Below are 16,485 nucleotides of genomic sequence, written 5' to 3'. Positions count from 1 at the left end.
GGTCAATGTCTAAATAACTCATATATATTTTGGGGATTAACCCAGATCCTCTGTTTTAATCTTTTTTGGCCGGTGTTTCGGGGAACTAAAGAAATTTTCCGGGGTGTGTAGTTTTGGGTGGAAACAAAAAAAGATTAGACTTTTTTTTTTTTGAATTGTTAAGCGTGTGCCTCGAACCCTTGACCTCTAAGGTGGAAGATTATACCTCTTACCACTCCAACCAAGGGTTGTTGGCAACTAAACTTTTTTGTTTCCCCCAAACAACCAAATCCTTTTCATCTTCTTCTTCCGTTCACCTACCATCTCCGGCAACTCCCATCACCTCCAGCGACTTCCACCATCTCTGGCGACTTCCACCATCTCTGGCGACTTCCACCATCTCCGTCGATAATTTTTTTTCTCCTCCTCTCCATCTCCGACGAAGGGGAGGAGCCCCTTCACCAGAACTATGGTTTCCAGACGAAACCAGATCACCAGATCCCGTCTGGGTTGCAACCAGACGGGACTGGTTTCTTCAAACCAGACGGGATCTGGTTTGAAGAACAAACCAGACGAGCTCCGACGAAGGGGCTCCTCTCCTTCGCCAAAGACTGAGAAAAGAAAGAGAGAGAAAGAAAAGAAAGAGAGAGAAAGAAAAGAGAGAGAAAAAGAGAAGAGAGAGAAACAGAAGAGAGAGAGAGAGAGAGAGAGAGAGAGAGAGAGGGAGAAAAAAGGGAGATAGAGAAGATGATGAAGTCGCCGGCACCATCCGGCCGGCGACTTTCTGCCAGCGACTTATAAGATGCGTTTGGTTTGATTTTTTTTGTTTTCCACCGTCTTTCCCGAAATATATCTGCTTTTCTCAAAGCGGTGGCCTTTTTTTAGTTCTTTTTTGTATTGGGTTAGGGTTGAACTAAACCAGCTGATTAAACTTAAATTTTTGGACTTTATACGTATACCCAAAAATTGTTAATTTATTTCGTACAAGGCAAAGTTCTCTAACCCATATGTGATATGGAATTGATTAATGATGTTACGCCCGACACATCTTCCAACTGCATCGCGGCCTACTTATGTGTCTGGCATAGATTTAGAGAAAAACTTTTAATTTTTCTCTTTCTAGATCTATGCATGACACATCAGCCGATCGGGATTCAGTCGGGTGATGTGTCAAACATAGCATCAAGACTGTATCGAATTATTTTACACTATCTTCGAGGATCTTATGCTATTCTGCTTTAATGCACATTTATTTGGTGGAAAGAACACCTAAGAATATAAATATTGAAGTAACAGTAACCCAAAAAGAAAAAGAGGCCAAAATGGTGAAGAGTGACAATTACAAAATTACCCTACATTTAAGAATATAAGTCAAGAGTAGGAAAACAAGAAATTTGAAACATTCATATTTTATGTAAATTATTTCTTCAGGAGCGATGAATATGATTCGTATAGATACGACAGCCTGTTAAGCTAAAAAAAAAATCAAGTAAACCAAACTGAGGAGATGACTAATTCGGAGGAGGGAAATGATAAAGTTACAGAAGATTTTGACAAAAAAAGGTTCCCAGCTGATGTGGCGGGTGTGGTTTCAAACTTTGACCAAATCTAGGCCGTTAAGAGATGAAAATCACAATTGCCACATCAGCTGGGAACTTTTTTTTGTCAAAATCTTTTGTGATTCTAGCATCTCTCTTTGGAGGAAGGAAGAGTACAACTTCCATAAAACATTAGAATCCATGGCCTACACAAAGTTGCCCACCTGATTGGGGGTCAACTGCACAACCCTTGTTGATTTATAATATAAATTCTTCCTCTCCCAACCTAGCTTTGGCTCTAGAGCTATTAGCTAGAGAGAAAAAGAAGAAAGGAAAAGAGATGACCATAACAGATTCTTCAAGTAATATTTCCCAAGAAATAGTACTACCTTTGCTCAATAACCACAATCATGGACAAGAAGAAATTTGTAGAATGCATCATGGAGATGAAGATGGAGATTACTTGGTTAATTACAAAGGAGATAGAATTATCGAAAACGGATCAAAATCATATGGTGGATGGAGATCTGCTGGTTTAATAATCGTAGTCGAAATCGCAGAAACCATCGCTTACTATGGTATATCTGCAAACCTTATTAATTATCTTACTGGTCCTCTCCGTGAGTCGACCATTGAAGCAGCTGAGAATGTAAATACTTGGACTGGATTTGTATGGATGCTTCCTTTACTTGGTGCTTTTGTTGCTGATTCTTATCTTGGTCGATTTCGTACCATCGTTTACTTTACTTTTCTCTACGTTCTAGTAAGTGTTGCTAATATCCTTGTATTCTATTATCTCTTTTTGTTTTGTCCATATATCCTTGGAAGGCCTTCCTAAAAGTTTCTTGACTTAGATATACAACTCTAGAAAAAATAAAAAATTTAATCAACATACCTTTTAGTCTCTTTAATGTGACCAAGCGTAAAATTTAACCCTCCATTAACTTTTTCGTGAACAAACATTCGAGATTTGGGTTGGTTTTGTTTTTGCACAAGCACCACCTAAATTGTCCAACATGGCAATTTGGTCCCCCAGCTAACAGTTCTATTGGAAGAAAGTTAATATTTTCTTTTTTGGATTTTACCCTTTAGTTATTTTAGTTTTTCGTTCTTTTCTCGATACTTCTTATTCTCTCTTATTTCTCTCCTCTAATCCTCTTCCTTCTTCTATGGAAGACCTCAACCAATGGAGGTGTTATATGGAGAATATATAGAACGTCTAACGAACGAAACTCACTCGTTCGACCCCATATCCCGCGAAGGGAAGCCCGCTTTGTTGGACTCCACGCCTTTTACCTCATCTGTATACTAATAATACATATTTCTTTTTTGCATTTTTTCCAGGGGATGGGGCTTCTAACTCTATCTGTTGTACTTCCTTCTGTATCCAATCATGGCTGCCCTAATTATACAGAAAATATTACCTCATGCAATTCACCTCCATCCTTCCAAACGATCTTCTTCTTTTCTTCTTTATATTTAGTTGCATTTGGAAGAGCTGGATTTAAGCCTTGTGTACAAGCTTTTGGAGCGGATCAATTTAACGGACGGAACCTAGAAGAGAGCAAGTCTAAGAGCTCTTTTTTCAATTGATGGTACTTTGGAGTATGTCTTGGAAGCAGCATTTCTCGCCTGACGGTAACTTACATCGAAGATAACTTTAGTTGGGGTCTGGGGTTTGGCATCCGAGCATTGCCTTGGCCATATCACTAGTTATTTTCTTGCTTGGGACTAAAACTTACTGTTATAGCGTGAAAAAGGATAACGAGAACACATTAATAGGAATAGCTCACGTGATCGTAAAAGCAGTCAAGAACTGCAGATACACGTCATACCCCACGTCAGTAGGCCAACCGGAGGAAGAAGTTATACGTGTTGGTTCTCACCAATTCAAGTAAGAGATATTAATCCTTTACTTTTTACTAGATATATATATTTGAACGTTTCGTTTAATGGTTCATGACTTCTAGGATTCATATTCTTAAAGAAACAACCAATTTGTGTACACTGAGTTACTGCAACTTAAGTATGTGAAACTTTAGAGAGTTCGGTAAGTAGGCTTGAGTTGGTGCATTTTCGCACAACTAGCATTAACCTGTTGTACAATTCACCATTACTGAAAGATACAATTCACCGCATAGAATTCTTATGTTTTACCATTATTCTTGAGTGTTTTCAAACAGGTTTTTGGACAAAGCGTTGATCGATACATCGAACAACCTTAGTGATTCAAGTAAAAACTCAAGAAAATATAGCATTAATCAGGTTGAAGACGCGAAGATGGTTATACGAATAATACCAATATGGATTACATGTTCTATATATGCTATTAACTTTGCTCAATCCTCAACTTTCTTCATTAAACAAGGCAACACCATGGAGAGATCCATAGGAATCCAAGGTTTCCAAGTACCGTCTGCCTCGCTTCAAACCATCATTAGCCTAACCGTTTTTTTGTTTATCCCTATATATGATCGTCTATTAGTTCCATTTACTCGAGTTTTTACAGGCATTTCTAGTGGCATAACTGTGCTCCAAAGAATGGGCATTGGCATATTCTTATCTTCACTAGGAATGGTAATAGCAGCCTTAGTTGAGAGTAGAAGACTACAAGTTTCCCTAGATTTTGGGTTGGTTGACAAACCAGAAGTAATAGTACCTATGAGTGTGTGGTGGTTAGCTCCTCAATATGTATTCGTCGGACTCGCTGATATCTTCATTAATGTTGGTATGCAAGAATTCTTCTACGATCAAGTACCCGATGGATTGCGGAGTATGGGGGTGTCAGTTTACTTGAGTGTACTTGGCATCGGGAGCTTCCTTAGTAGGTTTCTTATATATTACATCGATAAATTCACTAGTGGGGTTGGTAACTATAGTTGGTTTTCGGATAATCTTAACAGGGCGCATCTTGATTATTTTTATTGGCTTCTTGCTGTACTTAGCTTGGTAGAATTGGTTGGTTTCTTATATATTTCAAATTGTTATATTTACAAGAGAAGAGCCTAAGTTTGAGGCTAGGTAAAGGGAATGTTGTGTTCAATTGGTCTCATAACTGTGTTTTCAATTGTGAAGAAGAAGAACAGTGTGTAGGTATCTATCTCATCACTGTGTTTTAGACAATGGATCTTTTGCTTATATCTGATGCACATAATATTTTTTTATGCACCTTTTTATTCACATTGTTTTTGAAGACTCATAATGAACCTTACATAGTTTAGCAAATTTGTAGTTTACATGATTTTATACATAGTTTGCCGAAACACCTAATGGGGCCTCTTGTACAAATAGAATTTCGAAAAATATATATGAGCAACTAACTCGACTGTGGTAAGTCCAGCCAAAAGCCAATAGAAATAATCAAGATGACCCTTATTTATGTTGTTCGAAAACCATCCACCTTCGTCATTTCCACTAGTTACCTTTTCGATGAAGGAAATGAGAAAGCCACTGAAGAAGCTACCTATGCCAAGAATACTCAAGTAAATCGAAACACCAATACTTCTTAACCCATCTGGTACTTGGTCATAGAAGAACTCTTGCATACCTATCATGGTAAATACTTGAGTAAGACCAACCAAGACATACTGAGGAACCAACCACCACACAATCATCGGAACAATTGCATCGGGCATGTCAATCAACCCAAATTGCTGAACGACTTCTAACCTTCTCTTTTCAGTTACTGCTGCTACTACCATCGTTATTATTGAGAAAAACATCCCACCACCGATTCTTTGAAGCAATGTTATGCCACTCGGCGTCCCAGTAAAAGTTCGAGCAAATGGAACAAAAAGACGATCGTAGATTGGAATGAGGAGAACAAGAGACAAATATATAAAAGTTTGGAGTGATGCAGGTGGAATTTTGAAGTTCGGTGTTATTGATCTATCCATGGTACTACCTTGTTTAGTGAAGAAGGTCCAAGATTGTGAAAGCACAACTGCATACATCAAACATGTGATCCATACGGGTAACAAACGTAATACCGATTTCGCGTCTTCCACCTGACTAACGCTACATTGTTTGCCATCTTCTCCAGGAACATCAATCAATGCTTTGTCGAGGAACCTACAAAACATCGATATAAATGATCAAACTTAAGCAAATGAACAACTGCAGAGCATTTTAGGACAAAGTGAAGGTATTTTACCTGAATTGGTTAGTACCAATTCGAGCACCAGTGTCCTCATCTTGAAAAGTGGATGAAGGTGGGGTGACTCTCCGGTTCTTGATTGCTACTATAAATACTTGGGCTACACGATACAAGGGGTTTTCTTTTCTCTCTACCACACTATACCGATAAGATTTCGTCCCTAATGTGAATAGAATGAATGCTAGTACCATACAAATGCATGGAATGCCATACCCGATACCCCAACTGAAATTATCTTGAATGTAGATAACAATCAAGAGAGAACAACAACTAGCAATACATATAGCAAAATACCACCAATTGAAAAATGAGCTCTTCGACTTGGACTCTTCTTCGCTGTTTCCATCAAATTGATCTGCTCCGAAAGCTTGTGCACATGGTTTGAATCCTGCCTTGCCAATTGCTACCAAATATAATGAAAGGAAGAAGAAGATGACTCTAAATGATGAAGTGCAAGTAGTATCTTTCGCTGTATTTGGGAATGGGCATTCATGAGACGGAAGTGTAGCAGATAGAGTTACCACTCCAAGTCCCTAAACATAAGCATAATGTCATTAACTTTGTTATGTTTCAAAACCAATCTATTTTAATATGTAAGGTAGGGCCATACTAGTAGTAGTTTTCAATGAGAAAAGGATATCCATAAACAGTTACGTGAACTAAACCTCTACATATTACAAAAAAAATGTATGGCTTTAGGGTACATGGGAGGAGAATCTATAAATACAGAATATGAGAAAAAGAAAGGTTATTTCAGTAAAAGTACCGGAATTTGGGTTGAGGTCACGACTTTTTGTTTTTTCGACTTTTTGTCATGGATTCACATTTCACTGTTAAGTTGGTGTTAAAATTTTAACAATTGGTACCTACGTAACTCAAACCTATCACCTGAAACATATATGTGATCTATAAGTATATCCTTGTTCAATTTTGATCACAAAATCGCTCCAGCTGATGGTTTGGGCCAAATAGATAAAGGTCGTTGTCAACTTAACGGTCAAACCCGAGTCTGTGAGCTGAACTCCGAAAAAACAAAAGGTACTGGTTCAAACCAAAATCTGGTACTTTTCTGCGTCACTATTGCAAAATAATACTAAACTAAATTCATAATTCAGATAAAAAATAATACTGGTTCAATCACTATATATATATATATATATATATATATAACAGAGAGAGGGAGAGAGAGAGATACAAACCAGAACATAGATGAGAGAAGAGAAAAAAATGGTCCAAAAGCGGCCAAGATAAGAATCAGCAACAAAAGCACCAAGTAAAGGAAGCATCCATTGAACACCAGTCCAAGCGTTGATGCTTACAGCAGCATCTACAGTAGATTGTTGGAGAGGACCAGTGAGATATGTTATAAGGTTGGATGAGAGTCCATGATAAGCAAATGTTTCTCCAAATTCAGCTGCAACTATCAGTGATGCAGATTTCCACCCACCATATTTTGATCTATCAAATATTTTGTCTCCTCTATAATCCACCACCCCTTTTACAATTATATTACTACTACTACTTTCTCCTCCATTAATACTACTTTTCAGCAAAGGTTCCCCATAGCCACTTTCATCAACAAGTTGGACAGATGGGATGCCCATTCTCTCTCTCTGTCTCTAGATTTCTGTCCGTCTTCCTCTCTTTATTTCTTGCTAAACCATAAATAGATTATTAAGAATGGAATTAATTTGACTTGGGACGAATTTGATGGGTTCTCATCAAAGACTTAATTAACAAATCCTAAATTACTTGACTTTGACTTTACTTTGATGCTTGTCAATGCAGGCATAGATAATTTAAGTCTTTCTGCAGGTCTTTTTTTATGCTTTCCCTACACCTAAATTCAAGTTCCCCCCCACTCAATTATTTCCTCTAGTTCTGTCAAGGGATACCCGAATATTCGTAATTAGATTAGCAATCGAAGCAAGTTTGCAATTTCAGTGAGATACAAAATACATACTTGTCCTTACTGAGCCCTTAAGTTGAAGCTCCCTTCTTATAAAGATAAGATTTTGAGAAATACAAGTAAACAAGAAAGTCTACCAAACTGAGGCCAGCAAGAAGCCAATAGAAATAATCAAGATGCGCCCGATTTAGGTTGTCCGGAAACCAACTGTACTGGCCGCTTTCGCTAGTTATCTTCTCGATGACAGAGATGAGGAACACACTAAGGAAGTTTCCTATACCAAAAATGCTCAAGTAAAGGGAGATACCCATACTCCTCAATCCGTCTGGCACTTGATCGTAGAAGAATTCTTGCAAACCGACCATGGTGAGAACTTCAGTAAGACCAAGTAACAAATATTGAGGAACCAACCACCACACACTCATAGGAATTGTTTCTTTCGGCTTGTCAATCAATCCAAAATCTCGAGAAATTTGGAGCCTTCTCTGCTCAACTATAGCTGCTACTACCATCGATAATGTAGATAAAACCATACCAGCTCCGATTCTTTGAAGCATTGTTATCCCAGAAGGTTTCCCAGTGAACGTTCGGACTAACGGAACAAAGGCACGATCATAAATAGGCATGAAGAAAATGAGGGAAAAGCTAATAAATGTTTGAAGTGATGCAGGTGGTATTTGAATGCCTGATCCTATTACTCTGTCCATTGTGCTGCCTTGCTTAGTGAAGAAGGTTGTAGATTGAGCAACCACAACTCCATATATCAAACATGTAATCCATATAGGAGCGAGACGTAATACTACTTTCGCATCCTCAAGCTGACTAATGCTACAGGGTTTGTTGTTTTGATTTGAACCATTTGAATATTTTGACGTATCAATCAATGCTTTATCCAGAAACCTGTAGATTTAGTAATTGATTTGAGAACAGTTTCACAATGAAAGGGAATAACGTAAAATGTGAAACTGAAATGGAGTAATTTGTTTTACTTGAATTGATTAGCACGAACATGAATACGATCGGAGGTTCCAATTTCTCCCTCGAAATAAGTAGCAGAGGAGGAATCATTTGTAGCTCTCCTATTCTTAGCTGCTGCTATGAATACTTGAACTATTCTAAGGAATTGGTTTTCCTTATCTCCATTAATAGTATATCGATAAGTTTTCCTCCCAAGCAAGAAAACGGCAAGAACTATTGCCATGATCATACATGGAATGCCAAATCCTAGACCCCAACTCAAATTATCCTGAATGTATGTAAGAATCAAGAGAGAAAAGCTGCTACCAACACAAACTCCAAAGTACCACCAGTTGAAGAATGAGCTCTTAGACTTGCTTTCTTCTGGGTTTTCTCCATCAAATTGGTCGGCTCCAAAAGCTTGTGCACATGGCTTAAATCCAGCCTTTCCAACAGCTACTAGGTACAAAGATGAAAAGAAGAATATGACTTGGAAAGTAGAAGGATATGTGCAAGAGTTGTTTATAGTATTTGGACATTCATGATAGGGAAGCACAACTGATAGAGTTAACAATCCTAGTCCCTAAGAAACGGAAACATAAACACACTATTAGTATCAACTCACACATTATTTTGAATGTACTAATAGTTTCTACATTGATATAAAAGTACCACTTTATAAGTGAAGATATACAACTATTTAGGGTAGGGTCGATTATGTTACAGTGATGATTTGACGGGTCTTTCAAACTCTTACTGTTACTAGATTTTTCTGCATTGGTCCTTATATAAACGAATTAAGGACCTAGGGGACAACACAAACCTTATCATGCAGTGTCAACGTGATATTACATCTAGAAGTGAGGTCTGCAATAGCCTTTAAATAGCATTAGTTGATGTAGACACAGCAGAAATTAACAAGAAGATTAAAACTAAGCAAAATAACTGATAAAATAAAGGTAAATTAGATAAACGTGATTGATAATATTCGAAGATGTAAACTAAAGAACAAACTGGACTCCTTTTATAGAGTTTTAGACACTGCTAGATAAACAAAAACTAGGAAGGAAATAATTATTAAACTCTAGTTTCCTTGATTGTTACTAATCCTAATCCCATATACTTAAAATACCAAAACTTGGAAACTCCTGAACAAATAATATACCTAAACTTGGAAACTCCTAATCCTAGATCTAGGTTCATTGGCCATGAGGCCTACTTCACTTCTCGGCCGTGAGGCCTACTTCACTTCTCGGCTGTGAGGCCCATTATTCCCTGCATCAATTATCCATACCTACACCCATTTAAATTATGTTTTAAGAATTGAAATTGGCCGAGCTGACGTCTAACGAATTTAAAGTTGTTTTCGAACTAAAGTGTTTCAATAAGTAGCATAGTGTATAGTAGTATTTTGACAAATAGTCTTTATTGAATCGAACTTTTATGAGAAATGATCTACACAATATTAGAGACAAAATCATCACATTTGATTCCTCAAAAAACATAGAGCAAATTTTCACTTCTTGTAGGGCTAAAATGAGAACCCCATGTCTAACATCGTGTAGAAATGATGATCACATAAAATAAGAAGAAAATCATACTTGATAGGAAATCAATTGAAAAGGGATCAGAAGTTTAAAATTAATTAACTTCTATCTAATAGCTAGAGTATCTTCAGAATTATGCTTCTATGATTCTTTCACTAAGCCCTAAAAGTCTTGAAATGAGGAATAATACAAAAACAAAACAAAAAATCAAAGAAAATTTGATAGAGTAGTTATCTCCAAATTGAAGTGAGAGAAAGTAATAATACCAAGATATAGATGATAGAAGATAAGAAGATAGTACGAAATCGACCAAGATAAGAATCAGCAACAAAAGCACCAAGAAGAGGAAGCATCCACATAACTCCAGCCCAAGCGTTGACATTTGCTGCTGCTATAACTGTTGATTGATGAAGAGGACCAGTAAGATAGTTTATTAGGTTTGAAGCGACTCCATAATTAGCGACTGTTTCTCCAACTTCAGCTCCAACTATAAGAGAAGCAGATTTCCATCCACCATATTTTGATCTATCAATCACTCTCTCTCCTCTGTAATTCACTACTCTTTCCACTATTTCACTATCTTCTCCTCCTCCTCCGCTAATTCTAGGGTTCCTCAATAAGGGTTCGTCGTATTCACTCTTTTCAACAGGCGTAACACCATAACCTGTGATCGCCATTAATCTCTCTCTCTAGCCACCAATTTCTTGCGATGGGCGAGAAGAACTTCCTATGCTAATTTTTCGCTGTCATGGATGTGAGAAACTGAGAATCACCCTCTTACCATTGCATTGTGTATTTGTGTCACGGGACAAGGACTCTCTACTCTAGCGACCAATTTTGTTGCGATGGGCAAGAAGGGCTCCGGACCAGATATAGGCACTTGGTAGGGTTGGAGACGGTAGTTTATCGGATCAGATATAAGCAAATCCGTATCCGATATTCGATAAACTGTCCGACGGATATTATATATCAATATCCGATATCGGAAACAAAAGCAAAAAATTTATATTTTAAGTATAAATTTTTAACCATTAGATCTAAATAATAAATCTCAACACTTAATTTTATATATTATTAATAAAATTTATACTTTTATTATTTATTTATATTACTTATCGGATACGGATATTTATCGGATCGAATTTTGGTATATCAGTATCGGATAAGGAATACCCGAATTACTATTCGATAATCGAAATTTCAGATTTTTTAGGAAATCGAATACGGATCGGACGTCGAATATTCAGATATCCATTGACAGGCTTAGCACTTGGTAAACTTACAAGCAAGATACTTCCGTGTTTTACCTTCCTTCGTGGTAGCAGAAGACACACATTTGAGACCAAAGACAATTTGTTTTTTTTTTAAAACCTTTCTAAATTTTTTTTTGTGACCCGCGGGGCGCCCTGGCCCGGACCGGCCAAACCCGGGTCCAGTACCAGGGCGGGGCTGGGCCTTGTATGCCCAGGCCGGGTTGAGGCTCGACCCGGGAACCACCCCAGCTCAGGTTGGTCAGGCCCGACCTTTATAACACCACTAATCTAGAGCAGTATGAGCTCTTCCATTGCATACTTGACATATCTGAGATAAAAAGTAAGTAATAATAAAAAAAAAACAGAAATAATCTCAACCTAGTGAGAGAAACCATAAATTACCATCACATCAGTTCCAGCAAGGACTAGGTTATCGACTGATGGGTCCGGCTTTGATGAAGAAGAGGAAGAACCTATTCCTCGTGAAGAAGAAGATAAGAATTTGAACATTTTCAGTTGAATGCTTACGTTGGGGAAGAAAAAAGAGGAAACGTGTTTTATATGAAAGAAGAAGAAGATTTGATAGGGAAAGTAAGATTTGGGAACTAGTCTCATTAATGGAACTGACAATTGCAAGAGAAAATTGGTTGACTGACGCGACGTTTGACAGACGTAAGGGCAAAATGGGAAGTGAAATAATGACGATAACAGTTGGCGGACAGAAAGATGGATAATGGAGCTATCTCGACATTTCGGGTACTTTAGGGGATCACGTGGGAATTTGGTCATACTATTGGGGCCAATAGGAAAATAACCCTTTTTTTATTGGACAGTTTTAAAAGGCGCCTCCCAAACTGTTATTGGCTCCCCCTTGGAGTAAATTTTGAAAGGGAGAGGGAGAAAACAGAACACCAACAACACTTGAGGAGACTTGTTCTTTTTTTATTTGCTAAAGGAAGTTATTATAGAACAGCAGTTAAATATCTAGTGGGCTACATCCTAAGGTATCACGGTTTAAGCTGGTACTAACATTGTTGTTTGTAGAGATTCCGTATCGGTCATCTCCTTGGAATTTGATCTTATGAACTCTCTGGAATGTCCTTTAATGGATATCAATCTAAGATGGTGAGGGAGGAGAGGACTGCAAAATAGACACTCTGACACTCAAATCAGTCTAGTTTTGCAGGTTACAAGAAGTAATTCAGTGAGAGTGTAAAAAATCGTCTCTATTTAAGACAAATTTGATATTCTTTTATAGGCGAGGACATCGACTTTAATCTTTTTAATACATTCATATTTAATTTAATTTCTAAGTCTTTTTGCAGGTCTTTTTTTATGCTTTCATTACACTCAAAGACATGTTTTCCCCCACTCAATTATTAGTCACTCTCCTCTGTCAATGGATATAGAATTGGCAATTTCATTAGAAATGGAAGCAACTTTGTGAGATACAAAATATACACTTGTCCTTACTGGCCCCTTAATTTTTCGAAGTTCCCTTGTTATAAAGATAAGATTTTGAGAAATAAAAGTAAGCAAGAACGTCTACCAAACTGAGTCCAGCAAGAAGCCAGTAGAAATAATCAAGATGCGCCCGGTTTAGGTTGTCCGGAAACCAACTGTACTGGCCGCTTTCGCTAGTTATCTTCTCGATGATAGAGATGAGGAACCCACTAAGGAAGTTTCCTATACCGAAAATGCTCAAGTAAAGGGAGATACCCATACTCCTCAATCCGCTTGGCACTTGATCGTAGAAAAATTCTTGCAAACCGACCATGGTAAAAACTTCAGTAAGACCGAGTAAAAAATATTGGGGAACCAACCACCACACACTCATAGGGATTGTTTCTTCCGGCTTGTCTATCAATCCGAAATCTCGAGAAATTTGGAGTCTTCTCCGCTCAACTATAGCTGCTACAACCATAGAGAGTGTGGATAAAACCATACCAGCTCCGACCCTTTGAAGCATTGTTATGCCAGAAGGTTTCCCAGTGAAAGTACGGACTAACGGGACAAAGGCACGGTCATATATGGGCATGAAGAACATGACAGAAAAACCAATGACTGTTTGAAGTGATGCAGGTGGTATTTGAATGCCGTATCCTATTAGTCTGTCCATGGTGCTGCCTTGCTTAGTGAAGAAGGTTGAAGTTTGAGAAAACACAACCCCATATATCAAACATGTAATCCATACAGGTGCAAGACGTAATACCACTTTTGCATCCTCAACTTGACTAATGCTACAGGGTTTGCCATTCGCAGATATTGACGTATCAATCAATGCTTTATCCAGAAACCTGTAGATTTAGTTGTTGAACTAAGAACAGATTAACGATGAAATGGGATAATATAAAAAATGGAACGAGAAATGGAGTAATTTTTCTTACTTGAATTGATGAGCACCAACACGAATATGATCGGACATTCCAATTTCTCCTTCTAAATGAGTAGTAGTACTGGAGGAAGAATTTGTAGCTCTCCAGTTCTTAGCTGCTGCTGTGAATACTTGAAATATTCTAAAGAATGGGTTTTCATTATCTCCATTAATACTATATCGATAAGTTTTCCTCCCAAGCAAAAAAACGAGAAGAACTATTGCCATGACTATACATGGAATTCCAAATCCAAGACCCCAACTTAAGTTATCTTGAATGTAGGTTAAAATCAAGAACGAAAAGGTGCTACCAACACAAACTCCAAAATACCACCAGTTGAAGAATGAGCTCTTAGACTTGCTTTCTTCTGGGTTTTCTGCATCAAATTGGTCGGCTCCAAAAGCTTGTGCACATGGCTTAAATCCAGCCTTTCCAATAGCTACTAGGTACAAAGACGTAAAGAAGAATATGACTTGGAAAGTTGATGGAGATTCATGATAGGGAAGCACAACTGATAAAGTTAATAATCCCAGTCCCTAAGAAACCGAAAACATTAACACACAATTAATATGTGAGAATAGTATAGTCCCACATCGGAGAAGTGTGATTTTGTAACTAAGAATATAATGTTTAGGTTCTCTCCACTCGCCTAGTTCTGGTACCATCGGAGAGAGAAAGTAATACACGTACCAAGACATAGATAATAGAGGAGAAGAAGATAGAATGAAATCGACCAAGATAAGTATCAGCAACAAAAGCTCCAAGAAGAGGAAGCATCCACAGAACACCAGCCCAAGCGTTGACATTTGCTGCAGCTATAACTGTGGATTGATGAAGAGGACCAGTAAGATAGTTGATTAGGTTTGAAGCAACTCCGCAATAAGCAACAGTTTCTCCAACTTCAGCTATAACTATGAGAGAAGCAGATTTCCATCCACCATATTTTGATTTATCAATCACTCTCTCTCCTCTGTAATTCACTACTATTTCACTATTTTCTCCTCCATTTATTGTAGGGTGGTTCCTCAATAAGGGTTTATCGTTTTCACTCCCTTCAACAGGCGTAGCACCATAACCTTTGAACGCCATTAATCTCTCTCTCTCTCTCTAGCAACTAATTTCCTGCAACTGGATGTTGGGAAAGGGTTGGTTGGTGAGTCTTTTTTTTTATATAACTAATTCAAAAGTGTTATATTATTGGGTAAGCTGAATGGTGCCAAATTGATGAGGTGGACATTTATTATCTTAATGGTTGTATACCAAATCATTAGAGGTTCAATCCTGATTACATGTGGAGTAAGAGCATCTCCACTGGAACAATGAATAAAATCTCTAAATATTTTAGGTGTGGAGTGTGAAAAATGAATTTCTAAATGGGGAATTTTAAGTAAGAAGCACATTTCTTACAAAGAAGCATCTCCCTTTCTTAATTTGACCAAACGAGAAAGTTGACGTTGTTTCACTGTTGCTATAAAAAGTTGAATTAACCAAAATCGGTCTTCTTTTATTCTCTTTGATCTTCTTCCTTCCGTCCTTCTCATTCTTTTGTAGGGTTATGATGAATTTTAAGTTTTAAGCAGAATTTTAGACTTTTATATTTTAACACTAGCTTTCCATCAAGTGCGTAAATTAGGACGGGGGTATTTTGGTCAGAGATCGAGCATGTGATTCGCACGACCACTACTTCACGGCTATTTGAACGGAAAATGAGCTTTGGGGGTTAACGCCTAAACAAAAATGTTTTTAGGGGTGTCCCCCTAATATAGCTAAATAAATGGGGATCATTCTCTAAAAAAAAAACCCTTTAGTTAATGATTACAAGTACTGCTTTTAACGATACCCTTCTGTCAAACCTTTAAATGGTTAACAATTTACTAACAAGAAAGGGCATGGGTAATGGGTTGATCCTTCTATTTTCTCTGTCTGGACTCTGGAGTACATGAAGTTATGTAACTGTACCATGACACAAGCAAGACCTGATTCGAATTGCATTGGCACCAAATTAGGGCAGATGACCCAACTTGAAATGTAAAAACAACATGGTACTACATAGTAGAAGAAAACCGCTATTAATCCATGAGTTCATCTTTGAGAGGGTTCATTAGTACCAGATAAGGCGACTAGGCGAGAGATTTAGATAAGAGTGAATTGTTATCTTCTCTTCATGATTCATCATCCTAAGATGGGAGGCGAATTTAAATGTGGATCACCAAGTGGTTGGGTACTTGAAGGCCGAACATAGTAGGTAGGTGTCTAGGTGATACAATCTTACGATCTCCCACACCATCTGTAACTGCATTGTTAGTATCTCCAATTCGAGCAAACTCCTCTTGGCGTGTTTCACACTTTCCCGTTCCAGACATCACTCTTAAATATCTCTTGAGAGGTGCGGGCATTCGCTCATATAGGCATAGTCAAATGCTTGTCCAACACTGAGCTACAAAGCGGGGAGAGTAAACAAACCTCCAAAAAGTTTAGTTAGATTTAGTAGTAGAACATTTTCGAGAAGTTCGGGAAACCACCATCAAATTCTAGCACATATGACGGTTTTCTAAGATGTAGAGTGGACATGCTACGGTTATTTAGCTTACTCACACATCTTCTACCGTGGTTATCCTCATCCGGCCAGGTATCAAGTTCCTCAGTCACTTCAAAAGCAAACATGTAACCCCTGCAAATTCCTTCTCCGCTGCAGCTATTCTGCCTACTTTTGCTTCTAAACTCCCACATTCCAAAAGGAATTCAACAATACTGACTTTGAAGAAATAGTT

At 37.8% G+C, this 16,485-nt stretch overlaps 3 protein-coding genes and 1 pseudogene across 4 annotated transcripts; 1 reads left to right on the top strand and 3 right to left on the bottom strand.

Moving 5' to 3' along the window:
* Window positions 1-1,847: 1,847 nt before the first annotated feature.
* On the top strand, window positions 1,848-4,567 carry LOC147552468 (protein NRT1/ PTR FAMILY 5.10-like; annotated as a pseudogene). Its single transcript, XR_015236816.1, has 3 exons — window positions 1,848-2,280; window positions 2,862-3,411; window positions 3,701-4,567. The product of XR_015236816.1 is annotated as a protein NRT1/ PTR FAMILY 5.10-like (transcript).
* On the bottom strand, window positions 4,542-7,408 carry LOC147552467 (protein NRT1/ PTR FAMILY 5.10-like). Its single transcript, XM_086665669.1, has 3 exons — window positions 6,873-7,408; window positions 5,671-6,206; window positions 4,542-5,588 (listed from the first exon to the last, which is right to left on the bottom strand). Exons 1-3 carry the CDS (start codon window positions 7,275-7,277, stop codon window positions 4,784-4,786), a joined length of 1,746 nt encoding a protein of 581 aa, XP_086521795.1. The 5' UTR covers window positions 7,278-7,408; the 3' UTR covers window positions 4,542-4,783.
* A 160-nt stretch (window positions 7,409-7,568) lies between these two features.
* LOC147552466 (protein NRT1/ PTR FAMILY 5.10-like) lies at window positions 7,569-10,930 on the bottom strand. Its single transcript, XM_086665667.1, has 3 exons — window positions 10,353-10,930; window positions 8,572-9,122; window positions 7,569-8,482 (listed from the first exon to the last, which is right to left on the bottom strand). The coding sequence occupies exons 1-3, from the start codon at window positions 10,761-10,763 to the stop codon at window positions 7,654-7,656; spliced, it is 1,791 nt and encodes a 596-aa protein (XP_086521793.1). The 5' UTR covers window positions 10,764-10,930; the 3' UTR covers window positions 7,569-7,653.
* A 1,811-nt stretch (window positions 10,931-12,741) lies between these two features.
* Window positions 12,742-14,874, bottom strand: LOC147552465 (protein NRT1/ PTR FAMILY 5.10-like). Its single transcript, XM_086665670.1, has 3 exons — window positions 14,405-14,874; window positions 13,727-14,250; window positions 12,742-13,636 (listed from the first exon to the last, which is right to left on the bottom strand). The coding sequence occupies exons 1-3, from the start codon at window positions 14,801-14,803 to the stop codon at window positions 12,820-12,822; spliced, it is 1,740 nt and encodes a 579-aa protein (XP_086521796.1). The 5' UTR covers window positions 14,804-14,874; the 3' UTR covers window positions 12,742-12,819.
* Window positions 14,875-16,485: the final 1,611 nt, after the last annotated feature.

The sequence above is a fragment of the Eschscholzia californica genome, unplaced genomic scaffold (genome assembly GCF_041429995.1).
Source record: "Eschscholzia californica isolate CP2 unplaced genomic scaffold, dmEscCali1.0.p SCAF_3, whole genome shotgun sequence".
NCBI lineage: Eukaryota > Viridiplantae > Streptophyta > Magnoliopsida > Ranunculales > Papaveraceae > Eschscholzia > Eschscholzia californica.
Note: the sequence above shows the minus strand (reverse complement) of the source record. Positions and strands in the feature narration are given on the sequence as shown.